Genomic DNA, 27,584 nt, shown 5'->3' on the forward strand with positions numbered 1-27,584 from the left:
AATTCAAGGAAGCTGTCATCCTTGGTCTTATACAGAGTCTTGGACAGTGATAAATGCTCTTATTAGGATCTGAGTATTACAAAGAAATTCTCTCTGCAGCTGTGCACCAGAACAGGGAACGGCAAAACACTTAATTGAAACTTGGAACTTTGTTTTTGGCACCTTCTGTTGTTGTTCTGTTTCCTCCACCCAAAGTAAACTCTGTAGGGGAGCATGTAATATGGTCAGGGATTATAATTAAGGTAGTATGTATGCAGGGCAAGAAGTGCCCACTAAAAGTAGACACGTAAGTTTTCCGTTGTTTTACACTAAAACTATTAATGTCCTAATTTATAGCTCATTAATAATAATTAGGGGGACCAAATTAACTCTAAACTTGTATACCATTGCTTTGAATTGCAGCTTCAGTAGCTTGATGTGCACTGGGCAATTTATTTCCTCTTCTTGCCTCTGAGATGCTCTAGAGCTTTTTAAAGGAAAATCACTGTAAGATCATAATGAACAAGTGTATAAAATACAGCCATATTAAAAGCTTTTCCAATGAATTCAGGCTTTTTTTAAAAACAGAAGAACAACTTATTTTCTTCCTTGCATCACTGTCAAACTGCACCTGCAATAATGGTGAGGTAAAGGGAGGTTTCTTTTCTCACAGCTGTATTAAGGGAACTCTTGCTTATCGTCCACTCTAAAGCCAAGAAAGGAAGACAAAGCAAAACCTGTTAATGATTTTATCTTCTATTCCCAAAGCTCTGTCTTGCCAACTATGCAGGATGCAACATCACTCATTTTGTTTTGCTGCCAGCTCAGCTAAAACAAAATGTGGGTTCTTTAACTTTTTCTACGTGGGAGAGAACAGCAGCAGTGTTGATGGATGCTGAAGATAATTAAGCATCATTTACTGGCAGGAAAGATCCTAATGAGAAATATTAGGTAGCTTGCAGCACCACGCTGACTTTCTGTGTATGTCAGGTTTTATTGGCTTGGGAGCTTTAATTCATAGCAGTCATACAGCTACATTACTCAAAAGCATTGGACCCATTCTTTTTCTTATCTTTGCTTTCCTCGTCAGTCTTTAATTATGAGTGTATTCTTGATACAGTAATGTTACAGCTTTCTGAGGGGACTTTAGTAATTTTTTCACTGTAGTTTTATTTTATAGAGCATATTATGTGCTTTTTTAATGACTCGTGTTCATAGAACACTTTGAAGAAGTACATTGACTATATGCTTAAATATTTTTATAGGGGTTAAATGCTGCCTTTTGTAATATTGAGTGCTATCGCTGTACTTAAGATTATTTAAACAAATCTTTTCAGCTCTAAAAGACTGTTCAGTCTGACAACAAACAAAAAATGAAGTAGCTATTCAGCAACTGAAATAAATCAGATTTTCTACAAATTCATTCCATCTTTTGATTAAGATCATTTGATTTCTCAGTGGCTGGAATATGGCTTTTTGAGAGAGATTGACTGTCCCATGCTCTTATCCAGTTTTGTGCTCTAATACTAGATGATGGATTCTTTCTGTGTAGGTAGATAATATATCAAACTTAGTGTATGATGCAATAAAGTGGGGAGAGATGACTGCAGAGGGTGCCAGTTGGAGGTCAGAGCTGTGTGTAAGCTTGCATAGCTCCAGGCGTTACTAAGGGTCTCTGGAATTACCTGAGCAGGTACGGTGCGACATCCTCCTGCGTTAGATGAAGCATGTAGCCAAAGTGCTGGGTAAAGAAGCATTTCCCTTCACATCTCATCACATCTCGTTACACACCCTGGGCCCTAATGCCGAAGGAGGCTGCCTGCGCTGGGAGTGCTTTGCTTCTCACAGAGCCTGCCTGCCCCGAATTCCTGACTGGTGCCCTTTCTGGTGTGGGAACCAGCCCCATGGTGGGCTCCTTGCCATTGTCTCTGCAGGTGGATCCCAGCATCAGGGGACACAGAAGGTAAAAAGGGGAGGCAGCTATGGCGAAGGGCAAGGCAGGAGAGAGTAAAGCCAGCAAGCTGGAAAACTAGCTGGGTGTTCTCGCTATGCGGGGACATCCCTGGAATAGGTGCAGAGCTGGAGATTTTGGTGCGCGGGAAAGGGAGGAGAATTGACAGGGGGGATGTGTCAGGGTACCTCTTGTCTGGACTGCCCTGGTGTAAGCTGGAGCTCATGGAATGTGTGTTATGATGGAGGAGTGCGTGATACGTGCGTGTGAGTCACATTATGGAAGTTTATGTTGGAGGCACACACTATAGCAAAGAACAATGTGATTTAAAACGCTTTGAGAGCTGCTGATTAACTGCACTCCATAAGCATTAGAGCTATTCTTAATATAGGCAGCACAGCCTATGAAAGAGCTGGTTACTGAGTTCGTTCATGACTTTTTGCCACGTGACCAGTTTGTGATTAAAATCGTATAAAAATTACTCTTTTAAGCAAATTGTGCCCTCCCTGTGAGATGGAAAGCTTTTTAAAAGCTCTAAACCTATAATGGATTTAGTGAATGTTAGAGGAAGTAATCTCATGCAAAAGTTTGCATTTTAAATGTGGGCTAGGACATCCCGTGTGAAAACAAAAAGTAAACTATATATGTTACGTTCATGGTACCCACTCAGGGTAGATGATCATGATTGTATTCCTTCAGTGTCTTCATTATCATCCACAGCCATAGCTGCTTCTATTTATTCAAGTTTGGGAATATTTTCCTATGGTGTTTTTTCTTTTCCACAGACAATGGCTACAAAGGCCTTCTACAAGCGTCTGTATAAAATAGCTTCTGGGTTTTTGATGTAGGCAGTCACAGAAATGTTCAGGCCCTGGCTAGTGAAAAAGTCTCATAGGTACTTAACTTTTGGATTTAGTAGTTTATTTTATGATTTCTTTGGGTAGCTTATATACAGGTAGTTTCAAACCACCTTCTCAGTATCTGTTTCAATGGAGACTCTTCCTTCTGATCATGCCAATTCTTCTTCTGTTACTAGTTCTTAATACGTATTCCTGGAGTATACCCGGGCAACATGAAGCTCTGTCTCTCAGACCTTCCAGACATGCAGATTACAGCTGTCAAGTAATGGGCCTTCCTAGAAAATCCATGTAGTTTTTCCCCTCTGAGCTAAATACAATATTGTTGCTAGTTTATTCTTTCTGAAATGGAGGTGTAGAATTATTTGTGTGCTCTTGGGAGCTATATTCTGCACTTAAAACAGTATAGACTCAATTATAGAACAGGGATAAAAATGTCTAGCCAGTTTATAAGGAGCATAAGAACTAATTAACTTGTGCAGTTATTTATTATAAAAGGTATATTTCTTTTCATTTGTTGTTATTATGAAAAGATGAATAAAGTCTGTGCAAGAGTCTAATCACCCAAAAACTCAAATAAAGAATGACTTAAAAAAATGATTGATTTTATGTTTGAGTAAGACTGCATGAAATATAAATACATGTGCAAAGAGCAGCAGCAGAGCGGGTAAGTATCGGTAAGTCCAGCCATGCTGTTGCTTACCTTAGAATAATTGCTGGTCTGCATTTGAAGAACAAATCTTAATGTTGCCAAACTCCACCTTTTTCCGGCCGCGGCTGTATGTGGGAGAGCCTTTATAAGTGTCTGTTTCCTGTTTCCCAGACAAGGGAGGGAAAAAATGTGTTTTCTCCTTGTTCTGAGAAACAAAAGACAGGCAATGACTACATGCACACATCAGCTGCTCCTGTGTCAGCCTAAATGGGAACGTGCAAACAGCTGAAGGCTACCAAGACTTTCTTAGTTTGACTCTTGGCAAAATGGAGCATTGTAAACAACAACGTGTCTTACCAGGCTTATCTTGAGAGTGTTATGAGAGCGGGAACTGTGTGAAAGGCCATAAAAGGAGCTGGACATGTGGGTTTTATTATGTCACTTTGACCCAGTCTTTGAAGCATAGAAAAATTTGTCAATATCTTCTCTCTTTTTTTTTTGCAGCCTGGCTGCCTAAATCCCTTGTTTGCAGTTTTAAGGACCAATTTTTGTCACAGATTATTGAGTTTTGAAGACTGAGTTTTGCAAGGAACAGAGGAAATAATAGTGGGGAGGGAGCGTATGCATAATCCACTCACAGAGTAATTGTAGCTCCTCTCAAGTGTAACGCTAATTTATTTGTGACAACAATAAAAACGTCCAGGATAAGAAGCACAGAATGATTTCTCTTTTGGCTTTTAGAGAGATATCCATGCAGGCTTGGCAGCTCTGTTTCCCCAAGACTTCCTCCAATACCAAGTCTGTTTCTTCAGATTTTGACAAGCTATTCAGATTCCAGCTTTTATTCCCCAAGCCTAATACTTCATAGAGGAGCTGTTATAGACCTTGGCTGATGTGTTTATATATATGAATGTCTTGAAAACAGATAATAGCATATCTACTAATTAACTATTCCATATTATGTGAATAAGAAATAGCTCCAGTCTCTTTCCACCATACATTATGAACATTATTCATATTTATGTATCTGGCTGTAAAAAAGTACAGACTGGAATTGTTGTGTTTTAAAGTCAACTTTGCTGATATAGACTACTATAAAAAGGCAATAGCCATGAAAATAGGTCCTATATTTTTGGAAAAAAATTCTGCTTTCATAGAGGCTACTTCAAACCAGTTAAGAGTTCATGTCTCATCTTTACCTTCTCCCTTTAAGTAAAAAAGTTACTGATCTCTTAATCCTACTTAACCTTTGCTCTCTTTGGGAGAATTTTGCAGTCAATAATACTATACGTAATCAACAGTGCAATCATAATGCTCAGATACATATGATTTATAGAGGACAAGTGGTAGAGTGTCACTATATGTATTAGCGAGGTCTGTGAATAAATAACAGCTCTCCTAAAAACGTTCAGGGATTAAAAGCACGGTTGGGGGGGGGTGGTTTAGAAGGCGGTTGTGGAGCTATCGTCTGTTTTTTTCTCTGTTGCGCTCCTGAAAGGAGTTGCTTCTGTGGTCTAGAAGCTTCCTGGTTTTGCTCTGCCCGCCAGCTCACATCCCAACTATAGTAGTTCTGGAAGCCATTTGGTGGGAGGGAGAGAGCTTCGTACTGTTAGCAGAAATATAGTGGACTGAGTAAATAATTTGAACTTTTGATATTTTGCATGTATTGAAAATCTGCTGAAACATCTAGTTCACAACAAAGCAAACATGCAGCTGAATTATGCCACTTCTATGCCTTTATGTTGCTTGGTCTAGATAAATGAGTAAGTTTGCAGTGACTCTCTCAGCTGGGAAAAAAAAAGCGTGAATTTCCACTTCTATATGCACAGGAAAATTTATAATCATAAATGTAGCGTATAACATGAGTAATTATGATAATGATGAGGCAGTTTCTGTGTTACAGAAACAAACTATGTTACAATGCACATAAAGTATTTTCATTGTCATGCTCGTGAAAAAGTACATAATACCCAGGTTTGATTTTCATTATCGTTATCACTGTGATCCTCTGATTGTCAGACTTGCGCATAGGACAGTGAAGCACCTTGTCAGAAAACCGCACGACTGAGGAAGATTGTTGCCGTCTTGTAATCTCCTGCAGCCCTCTCGAGCTGTTTTCTGACACGTGTGAGCGTGCTGAACAGCTCCCCTTGCCTTTTCCCTCTCAGCCTCAAGTCCAAGTCTCTTAGCTTTTCCGGCTATTCTCCTGTGTTCTGGAGCAGTTTTGACTGCCTCCCACAGTGGTGTCTAACACAACATCCTGGCAGTGGAATAATGGAATAAGGAGTTAGGTATAATTTTTCTCTGTGTACACTTACCACTCTCATTTACGGGAGCTGCTGTAGTTACATACACTGGGAATTGTTCTTTGTTTTGATTTTGTTTGCAAGGATGTGTGTGAAGCTATTAGCGTAAGCATGTGGCTTAGCAGCAGCTAAGTCCTTGTAATGGCAAACCTCTCCCGACAGGGACTTTACCTCCCCTGAAAGGCACTTTCTGACCTTAGGTGTGTTTCGGCCCCTGATTCTGATCTCGCCCCATGGCGAGCTGGTTCACAGCGCTAAAGTAGCAGAAAACTAGAGCTGTGAAAAAGCACCGTTTTCGGGTGGTTTGGGCAGGGAGGACTGAACAGAAATGCTCCTTTCTGAAGAAGCTGGCTGATAGAGTGGCTTAGTGGTATCACCAAAAGATGCCCTCAGAGGGTTTCACAAGAGATCCTAATAAGCATTTTGTATTCGGAGACTACTAAGAACACTGCTAAGGAGGTTCAGTGGCCCTACGGTTTGACGCAGAGGGGCTAGTTAAATATTAGTCCAGTACAAACAATGTAACAAAATATAGTTCAGCAGGGGTTTTAGAAAGTAAAATTTTCAGTTGAAAGTTTTAAAGAGTATCTGAATGTAAATTTAGTTTGATTTCTCTGTGTCCATCCACTAATACTAATACATCTACTAATAAACTGAACAACATTGCAGCTTTTGGATTCTCTGATATTTATATTTGCGCAGAGCAGATGTTTGTTGCTTTCCTTGAAATGCAAGGCCGTTGGCAAAAGGTTACAAAAGCAGAACGAATACCAAGCTGCTGATTGTTTCTCATTGCCAGGCTGTTTTTCCTAAACAGCAATCTGCTAAATAGAAGTTATGGTACAAAAGCAGATGTGTACTGTACAGGAGGATGATCTTATTTTTTTGTTGTTGCATGGTGAGAGAGCACAGGCTTTTAAGTTTTGTTGGAAGTTGATTATCTTGAATGGAAGTGGGGCGGTAAATGAAGCACCGAAGAAGTTACACTGCAGCTTTCACTATTAGTAGCGGTATAACATGTCGAAGCTGGGAGAGATGTGCAAGTTCTGACTTGCGTAATGGCAATCTGTTACGCCTTTTGTTTCTCATCCACCAGGCAACTCAACAACCCTTGCCGTATGCGGAGTGTGTTTATGGAGAGGGTGAGGGTGGGTAATGTTTTCAATGAATTCACGTATGGATGTATTTTCTTTGAGTTCTGTACATTAGAAGCTGCGTGGTTGAAGTGAGGCGAGTGACACTGTCGTGGGAATAGCAGGGACACAACTTGTTTCAGCTTTTTTCATTGCTGCTGTCTGCATTTGTTCTTTGGAAAGGGTGGGAGAAAGCACTCGCCTTTTCCCGAGTATGAGGGAGGAGCACAAGGGAGGCTTGGGAGGCAACAGGCAGTAAAAGGGCACTGCCCAGCATTCCACGCTAATGCTCATATGAGCAGATGATAAGCTGTACTCATTCAGGTTTTAGGCTGTCCCATCTTCCCCTCTCCCTTCTATCCAGTCCCTTGGATCAGATAGTTTGACTTGGATCAGTAGTGTACTTGGCTCAAGGATATTCAAGGATTATAGTGGAAGCAACACAGCAATAAAGCAGAGCTAATTTTATATGGAAGAGGACATAAGATTTTTGCCATGTGCTCTCCATTTGTTTCCTACAACCTAGTTTTGAATGAATGCACTGCAGCTTCTTTTTTCCCTATGGTTGTAGGTAAGAAAGCAAAGAAAATGGGTTTCAAGAAAAACAAGTTATTTTTTCCTTGAGGTTTTTAATCAAAGGTAGCACAACCTGTGTGGGATGAAATGATCTTAATTGTTACCAAGCAGATTAAGTATTTATAAAACAAGGGCCGTATTACATTTATAGCCCTTCTGTCTGGAGAATATAATTTGGTTATTTTATAGTTTTTTCTTTCCCTGCTCAAATAAGAGTACTAGCATTCTTCTTATTGTCTTAGAAATTCAGAGAATATTTCCATCCTAAAAGTTAGAATTAGAAACATAAACAGAAAATATTTTTAACCTTTCAGCGTTATTAAATGAAGTACTGTTCCTTTAACCTGTTGGGAATGAAGATCCAGATAAAGTTCTGTGTGCTTGTTCATCCCTACTAAGATCTGAAAAATAGCTTCAAATCTTTTGATCAGTCATGCTTACATTTTCTTGAGCAGGCACTTGGATCCCTTCTAAATTGGAAATACAGAAAAGAGCCACAGTATTTAAAGACCGGAAAAAAGATTCCTTGTAATGAGGCGTAAAGAGGTTTTTTTTTTTAATTTCTCAGAAGGTCAAAAGGTGAAAATGATATCTAGCTAATAAAGTTCAAAAACAGAAAGAAAAAAAGCTATAATCTGGCAGAGAAAGGGTAACAGTTGTAGTTGGAACAATAATTTGATCTTGAAGCCAGGAGTTCTCAAATAGTCAAGGGACGTTCATTGTAGCAACGGATGTGATCAGCCACTGAAACAAATCACTGAAAAAACCCTGATTTTTCTGTGCTGTGTCAGATATGCAAGTTAAAACCAGATGCCTTTCTGGAAGGTGTGCTTTAGCCAATTAAGCTCTGGGTTCACTACAAGGGTAACTAGATGGGAGACAGACCAGGACGGAAGGCTTGCTTTGGCCCCGAAGCCTCCCGGTCTGGTTACTGTGGTGCGCTGGTGCTGGTGCGCAGCAGCGGAGCACCCTGCGCCCAGCAGTTTGTTCTGCGCCCGGCACCCAGTCGCCCCTGCTTCCCCCGGGGCCCCTTGGGAGCCGCTCTGGCAGCGGCAGCCGCCCTCTCTGGGCTGCTGCCTTCCCCTGGTCTCCCAAAGAGCAGGTAGGTGGCTGCGCTGTCCCCTGCACGTGCAGCGTGTTTGATTAGTGCAAGCCCAGTAAATCAGGCTTTTCAGGCAAGTGTCAGGGAGATCCTGTGGTGTACGATCCCAGAGTGCTGCTGGAGGAAATGTGTATGAATCATCCGCTGGAGAAGTTGGGTGTTACCAATGTGTGTTTTGTCCGTGCTCCAAATGTCTTCTGGCATTTGTTGGGGGGATATGAAGAGGATTTTTGAGAGTATACCTGCACTAGAAGAAACTGGAGCACAGTTATGGGCAATTTTTTTATTTTTTTTAACCAGTATAGCTTGTTTTGCTTGGACAGCTAGCTCAGAGGCATGGGTGGGGGGTGACTTTAACATGCATGTGCAAAGCACAGCCTTTATAGAAAGTACTGTGTCTACAGTAGCAGCCACTGTTTGCTAGCACGCTGTATTTGTATAGACAGAATATCTTCTCTGATCAAAAAAACGTGTTCTCATTGTGAAATAATTAAAATATGTAAACTATAAAAACTATAGTGGAGACATGACTATTTAGTTTATCTACAACGTTAAAACAGATGAAGTCAGCCCCAGGAAAGGGTGTGCAATGCTGATTGTACCTACCTGTCAAATGCTTGTCTCCATTTACATTTTAAGATGTGATAACTATTGCATATTTGTCTTTAAAACCACGGTCCCCCAACAAACCATTAGGAGTGAAGACAAATAGTCCTATGAGGTGAAAGATAAGAGGAGCTGTACACTTATCTGCGTGTTGCTAACAGCTGAATCCATACCAATTTGTTCTTTCTTCAGTTGGCTGCTTAAAAGGGTAAAGTTGTATCTACGGAGGTTTAGTTCCTGAAGGACTTGCAGTGTAGGAAGCAGACAGTCTTTGCTAGCCCCCATGCCTTCCCTCCTCCCTTAGGCAGAGCAGAAGGCTTTCGTGGCCTGCGGTGCTGACTGTTGTTGGGAGACCCAGCATTTCAGGGCAGTGGATGTCTGTCACTGTGGGGTGGCAGGGCTTCGCTTACCAATGGTATTCTTTCTGTTTCTAGTTTATATTGTGGCATGAATCTAAACTGTGATGGATGCAGATATCGGCATCAGTTAGGTGGAATTTTAATTGACCTTCAACTAGTTTCTTTATAAATTTGGTCAGGAGAAGGGCAACCAGGAGACTATTCTGTACAAGAACAGCTGGTGAACAAGTGTAAGAGTAGTAGGGCCAGCAGTGTAGCTGTGGTCAGGTTCTGAATGTGCATGCACACTTAGATATACAAACAAAACAGAGCCTAATCTGTGGAATACAATATTTTATTACTTTCAAAAGCAGCACTAGCAAAGTGTTTTGAATGTTGTCATATTAAAAGCAACGACTGTACTTGTTTGTGATAAAAAGCAGGTTCTTTAGAAATCTTTGTATTTGATTGTCCATGTTTTCATTGTATAAATATAGAACATGCATTGGGAAGCAAAGTAAGATTTTCTTCAAACCTGTAGAGCTTTAATTCCATGTCCTCATCCCTTTGAGGAAACTGCATCATACTGAACTTGATTCTCAAAGGGTTTAGGATCCAAAGTTTTTAATTTCCATTTTAATATAGCACTTAAACATGTGCATAAATTCTTCTGAAGCTCATCAGTTCTTTGTATACATATCTGACAGCTTGGCTGGATTGGGAAGACTGGAACTGAATCCTTAGCAGCATTCATAAACTCTTAGATTTGGTGACAAACTTGCAGTAGAGCAATTGTGAGCAGAATCTACATTCTGTATTTTACCATCCTCCAGCCAGAGAAATTAAAAACTGGATTTTGAAGTATAATCAGAACCTTGAATATGGAGTGCAAATCAATATACCAAGGTTAGCTTTTGAGTATTTAATTTCTTAGTTGTTCTGTGTCTTCTTTTTAATGTGGCTACTGCTCAGGTGTGGTTGCACTGAGCTGGCTGACTCTGCCAGAGATGTGGGTGTAGGTAAGACAACACCGTGCTGCATCTGTTCAGAAGAATTGTGTGTGTTTCACACTTCCAGCCAGCGCACGGAAGAGCCTGTGCAGCGTGGATGATATCTCCAGCAGTCTGCTGTGCTTTCTTCCAGGCTTCTGGTTAACGGGTGCAAACAGAAATACATCCTGCTGCTGCTTTTGGCAGATGTGCACCTATCCATTTTATGAAAACATCAAGAGAAAATCCCCCTTTCTGCTGAATACACGTTTCAAAGTTAATTATTTTACTGAAATTTTAAGGATATTTTGGAATCAGAATGCCATTTTTTACTCCTGTTTTATGGTCTCCTCTTCCAGATAGTTAAGACAACTGTGGTAAAGACAAGGGAAAAAAAATAATGAAAGATGAAGCAGAAAAGTTAGTACCTATTTTAAAACAATAACAAAAACAAAGCTAGTGAAAGGAAAGATAACTGTTCCTTTACTGAAGTAAAAACAATGAAAAAATTCATGGTGCTGCTCATATGTGGGTGTGTACGTGGTTATATAATGTGGGAAAAATATTCTAACATGCTAAGAATAGTGGTTAAGTGTTTGTCCTCTTGGTAGTATCCTGGTCATGATGCAATTCTCAGCAAGATGTACTATAATTATACAGGAAAGTTGCTATTTGCATAGTGGAACACAATGTATTTTTCCTAGTTTCAAGTCATTTTTAGACCAGTATGTCCAAAGAGAAAAGTTCACTTACCGTGTATTGGAGCATAGTTGTCATGCATATAATGTGCCTTCAAAGTGCAGAAGTAGCTCCAGATGAGGGATGAATACATGTTCTAGTATTCTCTCTCACCTGCCCAGAAAGAAACCTAAAAAATACTGAAATACTTCAGCTAATGTGTATTGCTTGAATTTAGATAAAATTTGATATGTATTTATCTCTACTGTCCATATGTGATTATGATCACACATGTACATGGCTTTTCTCCATTTTGTGATAATTCCAATGGTAACAGCATTTCTCAGTCGCTAGGTAGGAATTACAACAGTACGACATTATCACCCACTTATCCTAGCCTCTGTACGTATTGATATGAACATAGTCCTGAAAGCAAGTAGCTAAAAGTATACAAAAACAAAGCATGCAAAAATAGATTATAATACCTTAATTTTATGGGTGTGGAACTGGACTGGAGACTGTTATTTAGTGAAGATCATGCACAATATTCTTGGCAGACGGTAGTTAACTATTCCCCTCATTTTCAGTCCAGTACCTTAAGTGTGACTTTTTCTCTGCTTGAAAGCCGGCAAGGCTAATTTTCTTACTACATTACGAAAACATGTCAAATGACAATCTTGTCTAACCAGAACAGTGAAACTCTTCTGTCAACTATCGCTCTTCTTTGTTTCCCTAGTAAATAAACATCCATTCGAGAATTATAATGGACTAATGAGGGAAGAGGCGTAAATCTAGCCAAACAACAAATTGTAGGCAAAACAAAGATTTGGGGCAAGACAGCATCGCCAAAGCTGTATATACAGCAGTGTTGTTCAAAGTCAGATCCGTACTTAATGATGCTGTTTTTATACACGTGTTTTTTTCTTCCTACTTGGCTTAAGATGGTCTCTAAATTCAGTACCCATCCAATGTGCTTTCTACCTTTTTTTTTTCTTGATCTGATGAGATTTGGGTTCTTAGAAGCTTCCTTTGTATTACTGTGTTTCTCTCTCTCTCTCTCTTTTTTTTTTAGTGTGTTTATTTTTGTTTATTGTGTTTAATCCATGATTACCTCTGAACCAGGGTTTACAGCAGTGCAGCCACATGTCACTGTAATAAAAATATTTTTTTGTCCCTTAAAGTGATAATCCAGCCATAATTTGGAAGGCAGTTCTCTAAGTAGACCTTCTTATGGCCTCTGTAATTTTCTAGTTATTTTTTTAAATTACTTTCACATATTCTGAGCCTAAAAAGGAAGCTTCTGATAGTTTGAGATAATTCACTTCAGATGAATGTTTTCTATTATTTTTGTACAGAGAAGTGATAATTTCATTATATTTTACCTTTTCGGATGTTCCTTATGAGTTTTTTTGCCACTGGCATGAATTCACTCAGTGGCTGATTTAACTTGGCTTTTGAAGAAATGGTATTTAGAAACAATGAATATGATGCAAAAGTAACAATCCTACACATGCATTTTTTTAATTTCCTGGTTCCTTATTGTGTTAGACTAGTGTGCTTCCAGCATGTGTTAGTATAGTGCCTGGACATTGAAAAGTGTATGGTAGTCTTAATCTGGAATTGTCTTGTCCTGCCACTTTTTGTTCAAACCTGTGCTCCGATTTGTGGGAATAGGTTCATCACTAGATCATTTGATCACACTAAGTTTTGTAAGGTACCTGGAGTTTTACAGCCTACAAGTGTGAGATTTAAATCAAATGGGTTACTGAATGCATGTAAACTATTTTTCTTTATCAGAAAATCAAAGCATGAAAAGTGGGTATATATTTTGGAAATGAATTTAAAAAAAATAACAAGAAGTTCATTTAGGCTGTGCAGTTTTGGGGGCCATGCCTACTGAAGCGTACGTTGCATGTGCAGCCGAGTCCTCGTGTGGGCAGAACTGGAGCTCGGGTACCACAGGCCAACGCAGTGCCGCTGCTGGGAGAACATTGTGGGCTCTTTTGTATGTACCATGTCAACTATGCGTCATGAATTGTCCTATAAAATGTCGGGATTTTGGCAAGAAACTCACAAAACACTATTTTAACATGCTGACAAAGGGCTGTTAATTTTTTTTAATGGCTGTAAATGCTTAATCAGCAGCATGTTGGGTTTGATGATTCCTCAAAGACAAGATCTTCATGCTGCTTCTTTCAAGACTGTTTGAAATGCAGCCTTCCAACTTGAATGTAAAGGCAAGTCTCTGTGATGAATTACTTGTTAAGGTCTTTCTGTAGGCCTGTGTCTGTCTGACACATGCCTTTTCATGCACACTGACCAAACAGGTTTTACTTCAGAGTTGTAAAATGGCCCCTCCTCTTGGCTCATCCGCTGCAATGCAAACAGTAGTCAGCTTTGCAAAGCTGAACTGGAAATTTTTCATCTGTTTCATAAATCTGAACTGTTTCAGGTTTTAAGTTAGGTACTTTATGGCATGATTTACATGGCAGAAGATGTTATTGGCCTCCTCTAGCTCTGATCTATGTTGGGCCTGCTAGGTTTTACAAACTAAAAATTAGCCAGGATGTAGTATGCATATTTTGAATCGTATGGGGAAGGCTAATGTGCATTGGTCTGGGTGTGAACCAAGTTAATTTTGTGACTTCTGGATTTTGTGGTCCTGCTCCTTAGAAGCTGTACCCAAGAAGTTGTTCTGTAAGTGCCAGGAATTACAATGAATACTTCCACTGTTTAATCTTACATAATGCAAGCTGTGTGTTCCTATGTTATACGGCATGCCTGGAGAAAAATCTCCTAGAATAAATTTCATGCTTGTCTCATGAATTGTTTTTCCCCCATGCTGTCATCTCAATATGACATTACCAGCTAAAATCATCTGCTGTGCTGAAATGAAGCCCGTCCCAACACCAAGAGAGACAAACTTGCATTTCCTCAGTGGCTCTCCAGCTGTCTGGGAAAACTCGTCGTGTTCACTCCCAGCATCTTCTCCTTTTCCCTCTGTGCCTTTCCCACCCAAGTGCAGATAGTCTTGACCAATAGCAGTGCTGACACAGATACCCTCCTTTCCTGCGCTGATTACACCTTTTACTCCTTAGTCTAGGATTTCGTGCCAATTTGCAATTAGGGGGTTGTTTTCCATGCCATATTTATGTAAGTCTGTGAAAACAGTAGTGGTGTTGTAAAACTTACAGAGAGAGTTCTGTATATGTGTAGCAAGTAGTTCTGAATATGTTAAAAAAACCCTGGGGAGAATTTCTCAGCCAAGTTTTAGAGGTTTTGCCTCTATAGGAAGCTTGAGGTCCAGCGTGTTTGGGGAAGAGAAGGAAAAGGAGTCTTTCATTTTAGCTTTTCTGTATCAAATGAATATAGCACTAATGCTTCCCTGGTGTACAGCCTATTTGAGCTTCAAAATTAGGGCAAAAAAATAAAAGGAATGGTAAAATCTGAGATGAAATTCTCACCTGTGTTGTCTCTAGGAAGGAACTAACAGTGTCTATAATGGTATAAATTAAGCATCTCACTTTTTACAGTCTGCTGTGAGCACCCCATACAGCATATCAGCAGGCACTCTATTTAATAAGACTTTTTCCTCTGACTTGATCTGTGAGATGTGCGTGTCTACAGACATCCTTTAGAGCTCTCCGAATGATAGGTGTTTTAGCTTCAACAGCACATCTTTACTTGTTTGTGTTTTCTTCTCTCCTTCTCCCCCGCTGAAAGAAAAGGAAAGAGATATCTTCCTCTCCAAGACAGATTGTGTCTGTCACTTGGACTTCAGTGTCATCCAGAGCTATTGCTAGGCTTTTGCTGCCACTTTGTATATATAGAAGATAGTTTTGTGAGGGTGACAGATTTGAGCTGCTTCTCTGCAAATATTTTCCAGATTATTTTTCCTGTATATAATATTGCCAAGCATAGTGTTTTGCAGAACTAATAAGAGGAAAACTCTCTCCTTCCTGAGCTGTGTCACAGTTGTGATGTTTTATTATTTTGGAGTGAATTGTGTAGGAAGGGTACAGTATAGGGATTGCCTAATCCATCATTGAAAATGGAGTGCTATGTAATGGTGTACAGCAGCTTAAGAGCAGGGGAAACATTAGACAGTGCAGTAATATTGGAACTTGCCCAGGAGTCAGATTAATAACTTTTAAGAATAGGAATTGTTTTTTCGAGCAGTGAGAAGTTTTCAGTGATGCTACAGACTAAGGCCTGAATCTGATTTTTCTCTCCAATACTCCTGTAATTCACTGTTTGAGAATGTGCTTGCTACTGTACAAAATCCCCTGAAATACACACTCAGAAAACAAGTGTCCTGACGGCGTGTGTTTTGCAGAGTGGCTTCTGTCACTCGAGGTGGGATAACTCAGGAGGACTGATCAGAAAGCAGATGACAAAAAAATAACTCTGGCCTCTCTTTCACAGCACTTCTCCATTGCAGAGTTTGAGTATCGTGTCCTCTCTTAACAGTTCTCGGGTGCTTTTCAATGCTGGTGGAGTTGAGTATCTCCCTCTGAGCTTCTATTATTGCTGCTTCCTTCAATACATTCATGTTCTTAAACTCTCATCCATATGTGCTTCTTGATGAACCTGGTGTAACTTGACATTTGAGGGGATTTCAGTACAATAGATGTGCCTACACACGTGCCAGAATTACAATACCTTTGAGATCACGATTTTTCTGTTTGGTACAGTCAGCAGTGTTCACTTTCCTTTCTTTTTTCTTTTTCCTTTTTTTCTAGTCTTTTTTGTTGATCTGAATTCTGAATTCTTCTCATTTTGTGCATCCCTTCCAAAATGCCAAAATATAAACCCTTAGGAGCTCCTTGTAATGCGTCAATGATATTTTGAGGTATTTTGCTCTTCTTGCTGTGATTGGATGTTTGTTTCTCATGTTATGGATTAGGTGAGAATATTTTCTACCAATTCTTTTCTCTGCCTGTTGCAGAAAAAAACCTCACAGTATTGGTGAAGCCAGAGAAGGTGGTTGCAGGATAGTATACTCAAGACACTGACTTGTCGTTGGTACCACATCTTTTGCAAAAGCAGCAACTGTAGGCACCTTGTCACTTAAGAATGTGCTGCTTTTAAGCTCGATCTTTTATGCACTAGCTGTCTGAAATGTGTGTGGCTACTGTTGATAAAGTTTTATCGCAACACTGTGTGTGGTCAGGAAGACCGATTTCTTCCGCTATTTCAAGACAGGAGCTGAAAGCATACCCTTGAAATCTCTTATTGCCCCTTCCACCACCACCTCCATACCACCTTTTAAGACTGAGTTGGCTTTGACCGCAGTCTGTCTTCTGTCCAGAGTCCATGCCTCTGCGGCCTGTTACGGTGTGGCTTCTCTTGGCGTCTTTTCTGCTCTGTGACGAGGGCAGGATGGAGAGCGAATGTGATCTTGGTATAAACACTGCCTAGAGGCGAGCTAAACGATAAAATGTTTTCACTGCTAATTTTTGAGCACTTGGGCAGAGAACTGGGGATGCACTGTGAGGTAATTGGAAAGGTTACTGGGCTAGGTAGTAGCAAGGCAGGCTAAAGTCAGACTGAAGGGCCAATTAGCTAGCAAAATTGCAACATTGTATGTCAGGCAGGGACACGCAATAAACTTCAGTCTAATTTAAAACAGAACTTTACAATCTGACATTACAAGGCCTCATTTCTTGTAACTCAATGCTGAGTTGTACTTGAATCAAAATAATGGTTGTGATTTTTTTTTTTCTTCTCTTGACACTGTTTGCTTGTCTGGGTTAATATGACTTGCTTTCTTTTCCAAACCTCTGGATACTAGTATGCATCTCTGTGGTGGCTGCTTTACACTTAACTTTTATGGAACCCTAAAGGGGGCAAATACATAAGTGATTGAGCAACTGCTGCTTATAAAATGTTTATAAATACAAAGCATTATTCATAATATTTCTAAATATCGTTCCTTGGCTTGGTGGTCGGCTTAGGCGCTAACAAGAAGTTTGAGTTTAGATGGCATTGATCAAAAAACTCCTTCTGGTCCTGATAGCGGCTGGGATCGTGTAGAAAACATTCCATCAGTGTCCTATAAGCAGATATATTTATGTGTAAATGGTGGGAAATGGGGCTCTGCTCTTCCTACTGTATTGTTTTGTGTCCTTATTCTGTGCCAGTGTCGATTCATTGTGTGCGGTGGTGACGACATTTTACTGAAATGTCTGTAAAACTGCCACTGCCATAAAGCACGCTGTTGTATCTGTAGGCCCATGCACAGGTATTTCTGTTAAAAATTTCTTGATGATTTCAGTATACAATTCAGTGACCTTTAAAGCTTGACTGGTGGGTAGGGGATAATAAGAAGCACTTTGCCACTGTTGAAACACGCTTAAATCTAAGGTTGGACTCAGCAGTTGTTACATGCAGAGAATGTTGAGGTGGCAGATAAAAAAGAAGGTACTGATTGATGTAAATAGCCAGAGTATCTCATATCTTTGAGACACAGCCTTGAGGAAATGCAGATATGCATCCTTAAGAATATGCACAGGTAGAGATCGTACCAGTGGTTGTGTTCAAATAAATACATTGCTTTTTTGGATAGAGTACTGCTCTTTCTGGATTTGACAACTTTCAAGTAAACCCATTTATGTCTGCACATACGCTCTAAATCTTTTGCTTTAAAATACGAGAATCCATACTGCACATATGTTTTAAGTAACTGTACATTGATGCCATATAAATAAAAGCATACATGCTTAAGTTGTGCTTCCTATAATAACCTCAAGTTTTATCTTTATGATTTTGGAGCATTTACAATTGACCTTGAGATATTGTTTTCTCCCACAGATGAAATAAAATCCAGTAATACAGGTAAGCTGTAGCGTGCAGTCAATCCAAAAGGGGGATATACTGCTTGAGTAGAGGAATACTTACAGATGGAGGAAAGGCTAGAAAAGGTGCCATGAAGACATATGGTTGAAGGAGGAGACAGGAAAGCGTCAATTTGATCCAGAGGCATATCCTTATCATTCATCTAGGTCAAAGAAAAACGATAGCAGGTTTACAAATTTAATTTCAGTTTATCTGCCAGTCCTAACAGCAGATCGTCAGTTCGTAATCTTAGGTCCCCATGTAAGGTCACTGAAGCCTCCATCTCTGAAGAAGAAACGTTTAGCTGTCAGAGTCACGCAGAGGCCAGCTTTCTTAATGCAACTGTAACGTTTCCCTCAGAGCTGTACTTATTTTGGTTTGACCCCTGGATTTTTCTTTAGTTTATCTTGGACAGGCAGAGTTTCATTAAAGCTTAAGCTACTTTATCTCGCATGCTGCTTGTTTTCAGGACAGATTTTTAACAAAATTCCTTATGCAGATTTCATTGGTGAACAAAGAAAAGCGCCACCTCCCTCTTGGCAGGTGTCCTTCCGTTGTTTGCCAGGACTGTCACTTACTAGCGTTACTGTGACAAGTTGTTCTTATTTGGGGAAAAAGATTGAGTGGGCATCCGATTTTTCAAAGGTTTGGATAATCTGTACAGAATGCACGATTGCAAAGTGGAAAGCTAATCGTCTCTCTTCTGCCGCAGGCTTCCTGTGTGATATCAGTGAAGTCATTAAAACTCTGTCTTGAATGGATTGCTTGAAAAGTGAGTGTAAAAATACCTCCCACTTCACAAGGATGTGGAGGCCTAACTAATTCTTTACAGATCTGACTTGGATGTGTGAGTTAGAAGGCAGCGCGTAAATGAAAAATACTGTTGTCTGTGTAGGGGCACTGGGACAGAGTAGCGCGTTATTTCTCCAAGTAGGATCTGTGGCTGTGGTTTCTTGGGTTTGCTTAGGTCTGTGCAAATAGCAGCTGCATTCCAGTCCACTTTGACCACCTGAAGCAAATAATGCCTTTCAGCTGACAGGAGCAATGGCATTTTCTCTGCTAGATTTAATTAAAGACCACCGTTGGCCTTCTGTTCACGAGGGGAGGATGCCAGTTTAGTAAACTAACTGGAGACCTTGACAATTTCTCTCTACTGAACTGTCCTTTGAGTTCACCTGGAGTTGGAGATGGACCTAAAATGGGAAAAACGGTTTTCTCCAAGACACTATGGGTAGGTTTTTGCTTGTGAGAATGAGTGATATCCTTAGGGCTTTTTCTAGGTGATGTTACATCCCACCCGTCACTTCTTTATTGCGATTTGCCTGTAAATGCTACTTCAGGGAGCCCCTGGCGCAGTGGCCTGTCAGAAGGGTAGGTGTCGGGGATGTTGTGTGGCATGGCTAAGGAACCGGCCGTACCGCGCCGATCTAGAGATCTGTTACCGTGTATGGGAAAACTCATGGCAAAATGGTTTTTAAGTGCAATACAGCAGACCTCTGGTTTGGGGACCCGACTTAATCAGTCATGGTCCTCTAAGGACCGTCGCCAAGTACTTGCTCTTAACTCTGGGAACCCGAGCGGCCACAATGGCAAGGCGGCTCCCACAGCTTCTGCTTTTCACTCTTTTTCACCCTTCTTCTCTTTAAACTCCCCAGATAAAGATCTTGATGTTGTTTTCAGGCCGAAGCACGCTATGTAAAATTGTATTTCCGACACAGAACGTATTGAGCTCTGCACTTTTGCTAGCCTGTGCCCGTATTTCCGTGATGCGGTCCCTGAATGCGAAACCTTGCCCGGTAGGCTTCGTTATTGCCCTCCGCAGCAAGGGTCGCAGCGGGGCCGCCTCGCCGGCGACGGCGGTCTCGCAGCCCTGCGCGGCGCTAACGCGCTGCTCCGCGGCTCCCCCCACCGCTGCGCGGCTGCCCGCGGCCGCGCCGGGCGGAGGGGGCGGGGCGGAGGGAGCCGCCGCGGCCGCCCGCCCCCAGCGCCGCGGCCCATTGGCGGGGCCGGCGGGGGCCGGGCCGGGCCGGGCCGGGCTGTGCCGCGCCGCGCCGCGCCGCGCCCGGCTTTTCCGCCGCTCCTGCCGCCGGCCCCGCGCTGTACCATGGTCGGGGATCACTGCAGCCTCCCCGGTGATCGGCCCGTGCTCGCCCAGAGCCCCAAACCGGGACTAAGCTGCAAAATGGTCCTGCAGGCGGTGGGCAAAGTGCTGCGGTGAGGAAGGGCGCCGGCGGGCGGGGGCCTTGGCTGCGGGGCCCGGGGGGCCGGGCGGGAGCGCGGCGCGGCTTCCCGGCGGCGGCGGCGGCGGCGGCGGCGGCCCGGGGAGAGGCAGAGCGGCCGGGCCACCAGTCCGGCCCCGCTGCCTTGTTGTCTTCAGTCCGCTCGTGTCCCGAGGAGGGAGGGAGGGAGGCAGGCGGCTTTCGGTTCCCTTGGCATCTTGCGTGGCTCTCTGGGAGGGTGGAAGTTTGAACGCTGATAGCTGCTGAAGCAGAAACACTTGTGCACGCATAGTGCTGCCGCGAAGTTTCATCTGTGCTCTAAAATGCATTTCCAGAACGTAAGCAGGCTGCGAAGGTCCTGACTTTTCATTAATAACGTTGGTCGAATAGGGAGTCTGACAAAGACTGCGTATGCCTTGGCGTGTTTTATACAAACATGTCTTAAGATGAGGGGAAAAAGTTGCTCATGTAGCTCAGAAGGGCTTGTGCGAGCATCGAGATGTGCATGACTACAGAGACCAAAACCAGACTGTTTGGCAAAGGACGCAGTAATTTGATCGGGGGAGTTCTGACCAGTTCTGATTCAAAGGGGAAATGTCACCACAAAGATTAGGACTAACAGCTTCACTCTTGAACAACTGGAGCTTTTTGTTTTGGATAAATGTGCTCAGATATTTTCTCACATCTGCGCTGCTCCAGAACGGAGCCTTGTTGCTCAAGTGTAACTTTTATTTGGCAAGCTTTTGTTTGTGCCTGTCTCCTGCTGTCCGTCGCCAGTTGTTAAATGTTTGTCAACAGAAACATCATTCCTTTCTTTCGTTGTTGACTCATGTCTCTTGTCTCCCCAAACTAGTTTAGAGGAGACATTTATTGAATTAGAGCATTCTGATCACAAAGTGAAAGAAAAGACTAAGATCTAGCTGTGCCTTAAACTAAAGAAATTTACTGGGCTTAGAATAGACTTGAGTATTTCTTGCAGTGGGTTTTAAAGAATTACTGTCTTGCTGTACTTCATGCCTTTCTGTTAAATATTTTCCTGCAGAAAATGGTAGTTTTAAAGAATTCAGGTTTCTTTTTCAGCTTTTTAACAAGTTTAACCTTTCAGAACTGTTCTACATCCCTTCTTAGCAATTTGGGGGAGCGGGGGGGGGGTTTATAATTCAACATGGTGTTATGCACTAAGTCATATAATAAAATACTTTGGCCAGAGGCTGGCTATTCATGCTGTGAAACTTTTGAAGTTTTTGGTAGCTGTTCTATTGGCAGCACTCCCAGATGTAAATAGATTGGTGCCTCTGTAGTAAAGTATTGCCAAATCTTTTGTTCAACATCTATGGCAGTTTATTTTAAAGTATAGGTAGCTTCCTGTGACTTACCAATGAAACGTACGTTTTTTTGTTCTGTTCAGTGCACACACATGAGAAAATAAAACTTTTTCCTTTCTCTTCCAACTGGATTACGGGCAGAAATAGTGCATGATTTCTTCTAGCTTTTTTCTGAGGTTTATTTTCAACATATATTACAAAACTGTTGTGAAAGCAGGAAAAAATTTGCTGTCATATATGAAATATTTTGGACTCAGAAAATAATAGCATAGCTTTATTTAGCTAAAACTGTTATTAGAGGGGTGTGATTACTGTTTTCCAGTAGAGTTTTTTTTTAATGTGTCTTTTCATCCTGGGTTATCACCTCTTGTACCTGATCAGAGAGAAATACGAAGTCACAAAAACCTTCTTTGGCTGATAGACCGGGACTTTTATTTCTCTTCATGGATGTACTTCAGATGCCTTATGTATGTTGCTTAATCTTGTTTTCCTTCAGTTTGTGTTTGTAAAATAGATAAACTCATCATATTCTGCAAAGAGTTCAGACAGCATAAGAGCACAGCTACTGGCTAGCAGCCTAGGTAAATAAGAGGTCTAACATTACTGCAGAAATCGTGCGTTTGTGCTTCATAAAAAAGTGTGAGCCCAGTGATACTGAAAGAAGAGTCCCTTGGGACCTGGTTTAGGCTAGAAAAGGTGCCCAGCTGCTGACAGCTGTGATGGGATTCCCTTGAATGCGGACGTCCACAGCTGAGCTTTGCCCGCTTTATACTGGGTAGAGAAGAGGCAGTTTGACAGTGCCCTTCATTTCTTATGAAAGCAGAGGTGCAATGCAGGTCTGACAAAGGGTGCCTAGCTCACCTGTCGGCATTTATGTTGTAGGCATACGAAGTAAAATGAGATGAATCCCATTATTAATCCATTATTATAATGGTTTACCATCTATGTCAAAGTAGGTGTGAGACAAGGTGTATTTGATACCATTTTTAACCTTGGCCTTCTGCAACGGTGCTGATTGAATTCTTTTGTAGTCTGCGCAGAAGATGAAATGATGCTGAACTTCAGGATGAAGTAATTTTTCTTCTGTTAATCAGGTCTTGAAACTGTTTGGGGATGTGATCAAAGCAAATATTTTGCTTATGTGTAGCCTGACATTATAAACAGCCTACTGTGTTTTAGTCTCATTTCACTGGCAAAACTGGGAACCATCATCGTTGTGCCCGCCCTCTATCCCCAGTACTTGTAGAGATTTGCAGTGGACAAGGGGTAAAGTGCCTGTCTTTTCTCTGAATATTCCATTTCTCTCTCTCTGGGAGGTTTTCTGGTTGTGAATTACGAATCTCAGTTGTTGCAGTGAGATACTTACTGTTACGATTTTCCTCTGTAACAAATGCATTCTACAGCAGTTAAATGAGTTTTATACTCTTACAGCTAACTCACTCTCTAAAGCTTTTAACGTTGATGTTGTTTTCAGTAGTTAGTATTGTAGGTCTAAGTCCTCCGTAGCAGCTGGGCACCAAATAGTTTTTGTCACACGCTAGCAATAATGGTTGCCAAAGGAAAAATCAGTACAGGAGGAAGGCAAGAAGGGATTCTTGAGAAAGCAAAAAGGATCCATGAGAAGCAAAAGAAGAAAGACACAAGAACCTGAGAAGAGGTGAAAACGAGTGTGGGGGAAGACAACTGAACCAGAAAGGGGAAATAAGATAACAAAAGCAGCAGATGTGCTGTCAGTCTCCTTCTAATTAATTCTTTATGAAAGCTACTGTTAGGTTTATTATTCTTTTAAATTACTGGTGATTCAACTATGAAGAGCTCTGGAAATGCTTGTACCTTTCATCACATGGATTAGCAAACTGCATTTAACTCTTAAGGGACGGGACCAAGACTACATGCTTTTCTTAACAATTTACAAAGTTTAAAAAAAATCAGAAAAATGTCATCTCCCCTTATAAAGTAATCATGGCATAGCTGAGATGAAGTTGTGTATGTTCCTTAGCATAGTGTTTAATTAGGGCTTTCATTTCACTTCAGATGTTTTTGAAATATGTTAATCTCATGTTTTTCCCTCTCCTGTAATTATTTAGCCCATGGCTGGAGAGGAAAAAACAAAATGGGTGCAGTTATTCTGGTTCTTCTGTTTTCTACAAGTTGGTGGTTCTGGAGAGAGGTGGGAGGGGAAAAGGGGAGAAAGAATAACATAAAAACTTTGAATGTCATTCTACTTTTTAAACATCTTTAGTGTAGTTAATTGTTCAAGTTCTTGGCAAAACAGCCAATTACTGTAGCTTCATTGCAGAGGCTTGCTTTTTACTTGTCTTGAACATAGAGGTGGAAGTAAATTTCAGCCGCGCCTTCTCCCCTTTTTGTTCGTTGGAGATGACTGCGCTGGGCACTTGAACTGCCGATCGTTCTTCCAAGCAGTGTGCCGATGACCGCAGGACACAGTTTTCCCTGTCTGCCTGCGTACCTGACTCCTGACTGAGGTGCTCCAGCGCGGCTCGGGCCCATGGCTGTGCTGGGTGCTGTGCTTGGCACTTCAGGTCCTGCGCAGACAGTCCTCAGGATCCACTTACCAGGCAGCTTCACTGTCAGTACGTTTCCTTTTAAGTCTCCAGTGAATCCTAGTCACTCTGGGACAGTTGACTAATAATCAGTGATATGGGGTCATGGAGGAGTAAAGCCATGGGTTACAGCTGTAATGTCATCAGCTAATGACTTCTGATACAGTACAGCATGTGTGACGTGTGCACCTACTCCAGGGCGCGTGTGGGAATAGATGACTTAAGCCTCTTCTTTCTCTTGAGAGCTTCCTTTTTTTTACAGCAATGTATAGGGATTATTTGGAAATGAAGCCCCAAAAGCCCCACCTTTTGAGGTAGGTTTGCAGTTAGCATTACTAACAAAGTGATATTTTTACAGGTATCTTCCAAGAATGCAGTAATCTATCTTGAGTGATAGTGTGGTAATGATTGCTTTGATCACAGATAAATTTGCAAATTGTATAGCTGCCCCGCATTGCACTATATATTTATAGCACTTACAAATTTTTAAAAATGAAATTCCTTTTATCTTCCTCAAATAAATCAGAGCTAGATCAGAAAGAAAGCAGCTTAATTTTGACATTAGATTCTGTTTTTCAGTGACCATGCAAAGTCTTCCTAAATGTGTTCCAAAAACAGGCCATAGCTGGAGAGCATCAGAGTGTATTTGGTATGGATGCCTTATTCCCACTGCCTTGAACCATATTGTCAAAGATAGTTTTGGCTGGTTCTCAGATTTATGTACATAGACAGGACTAAAACAAATATTTAAAAAATAAATCCTGTTTTATCCTAATTTAGGTTGAAACTTTTTTTTTCCAAAAAAATTAGTCCAGTGTGCAGCATTAGAAGCTAACTAGCGAGAACCTTGTTTAACATTAGTAATGTGATTAATTTAGAAGTCTGAGGGGCTAGGAGAAAGAGAAGGGAGGGAGGGGAGGGTGCTGGGCTGGTCCGTAGGCAGAATGCCATTCAGAGCCATGTAAACTATTTTTATCCTGTTCTTTGTATTTCTCTCTCCCATAACTTCCCACTGCACCAAAATATTTCAAAATGTTTATGGTTCAGGGCAGCTGACATCCCTAATTGTCGTGCTGTGTATCATTGGATTTTCTGTAACAAGAGATGACGTCGTGTTCAGTGACAGTCATTCTGGACTCTTGCTGGGCTGCTCAGAGAAACAACAGATGACGTTGCGGGGCAGTAACGTCTTTTGGCAACGTGCGGTGTCTTTGGTGCCTGCAAGTTCAGGGTTAGGACAAAAGCGCTCTGGGAAATCGTTCGTTACCCGAGGGACCGAGCAGGGAGTGGTGAGAGCAGGCCCAAGCAGCTTTGCCAGTCGAGCGGAGGGGGTCAGCCGGGAGCCTCTCCAGGTGGGCCGCTCTCCTGGCTCAGCCGCGTTTTTGCATCTTAGTGTTTGCAGGTAGCAGTGTCGCTTCTGGGGGTGGCTGCGAAACTTCTAGTGCTCTGCTTGAAACTGAGGCCCATGAAGAGCTGTCAGATACTTCTGTCAAAGATCATTTAACAACCTGATCTCCTCTAGGAGCGCAGGATTTGAAGTACTGCTCTAGAAAGAGGCTGACTTATTAGTAGCCTAGTGAGTCATGCTTTCCTGTTTCTTTGGGATAGTTGTCTGTTTATTCACTTGTATTTGCTGCAGGAGTGTGTCATGACCCCGGTGCATTTATAAAAGTTTGTGAACCGTGTACAGTGTATTCACTTAATGAAGAAGTCGGTGTCTGTCTTCATAGGTATTTTACAACGCTGAGCTGTATTTTGGTTACGTGTTCTACATCCTGTGAAGGGATAGCCGGAGGGAGATGACTACTAAAATTCTTTACTTCGGTGTTTTGAAATAACCCTTTAAGGTGTTTCCAGAGCTAGCGTAGGAAGGGTGCCTGCTTGAGGATCAACAGTGTTTTCCTCTGTTCCAGGGAGATGAGTATGTTTCTTTTTTCTGCAGATCACTCCTGGGCAATTTGAGAAGAATAGATTTTATTGTCATCTTGAACTTCTGAAATTATTCAGTTCTCTTTTATCTCATTTCCTTGGTATGTGTCTGTTTCATTATAGGATTTGTTCCTCATCTTAGCTACTGCTTGTTTCTGTCTGGAAGATGATTTCACTTTATATGCACACAGAATACGAGTATGCAACATTCATCCTTCTGGGAGTTTACTAGAATTCCTGGTTTGCCTCTTTACTTCCTGTGTTATAAAAGCTCAGTTTTCTAGTGCTGCTATTTATGGAGAAGATATTTATTTCTCGCTTCAAATTTCTATCCACCACTCTGTGGTATCTCAAGCTATCTGCCCACCCCAAGCTCTTTACCAACTAGGTTTGTAGGGAAAAAGCACTTCCTCACTAGAAGAGCCTTTCTTGTTCCGCTCTCGATATTCTTTGTTAGACTGCTGTGTTGTTAGGAGTGCAATCTCCCACCAGTTGTTGCTCTAAGACAGGTAAGGCAAGATTTTTCTCTTCACCTATCGTACGTCTGTCTCTGTGACTACACCAAAATGTGAGGTTGTTAAAGAATTCTTTCGCTGAGTATTTTCTAATCCCTTTTCTTAATCCCTGGTGCTGTGGGGCTCAACGTAATCTCAAGCAAGACTTCCGCAAATTGTTGTTAAAGCAGGTGAGACTTTGCTTTTCTTTTAAGAACTGCCAGCACCTAGTCTATGGAAAGAGAAGGGTATTGGATGTATGGACTAACTCTTTCATCCACCTTTCTGAAGCAAAATCCGTTTCATGAGTTAACGGAATCCATTTAACACTGGAGCCAGGGTTGTTTTGAGCTTGTTTGAAAATGCTGCTCTGTTAATTTTTCCAAGTTCATTTCTGTTAGGGACTGAATGAAGTTTAGACAAGTGGTTTTGCTTGAATTGGACAACAGGGATTGGTTTAGCAGATGATCCCCAGATGAAAGGAACATCATGGATGTTCGTGTGTTTTTTATTTATTTATGTTTTTAAAGAAGAATCAGCAATGGATGCGACTGTCTATCCTCAGAAAGGCAGGTATAGTGACAGAATATTGAAACTCCTAGGACAGCTGAATATCTGAAAAAAATAACCCCAGAAGACCATACAAAGTAGATGGAGTTGGAACAAAGGAGGCCTGGGTTTCTTCATGGGGATTTCTAAATTCAAATGCCAGGAGAGAAGATATTAGGTGTCCTTGGTAGCTCCAGTCCCACTCCAGAACTGGACACTTACTCACATTTGCTATTCAGTGCAATGTGACCCATCAATCCCATCAGAAGGATGCAAGGCAGGGGAAATGAAGTTTGTGGTAAACTATGTTATGCCGATTCTTCATTATATAAGTCCTCAGTCTACATGTGAATGCCTTTATTATTTCCTTTATTATAAACCTGTTCAGGGGGGAGATAAAGTTAGGGTCTTAATACCACTATTTGTATGGAATAGATGGGAAACTGTATTCTGTCTCAGCTAAAATAGTTATTTTTCTGTTGTTTTTCTGTAGACAAAGC

General features: G+C 41.3%; 1 protein-coding gene across 2 annotated transcripts in view; it reads left to right on the plus strand.

The window, feature by feature from the left end:
* The window catches only part of MOB2 (MOB kinase activator 2), a 96,390-nt gene that overhangs the window by 44,312 nt on the left and 24,494 nt on the right, over positions 1–27,584 (plus strand). The window contains exon 1 of one of the 2 annotated variants that reach the window (XM_026076420.1): positions 20,094–20,218. The exons of the other annotated variant lie outside the window; for it this stretch is intronic. Coding sequence (XP_025932205.1) covers positions 20,109–20,218 — 110 coding nt within the window. The 5' untranslated portion in view covers positions 20,094–20,108. Of the gene's footprint in view, positions 1–20,093; positions 20,219–27,584 lie in introns of those variants that run through there. 2 annotated transcript variants of the gene reach the window in all.

This window comes from Apteryx rowi, unplaced genomic scaffold (genome assembly GCF_003343035.1).
Source record: "Apteryx rowi isolate R43461 unplaced genomic scaffold, aptRow1 scaffold_430, whole genome shotgun sequence".
NCBI classification, from domain to species: domain Eukaryota; kingdom Metazoa; phylum Chordata; class Aves; order Apterygiformes; family Apterygidae; genus Apteryx; species Apteryx rowi.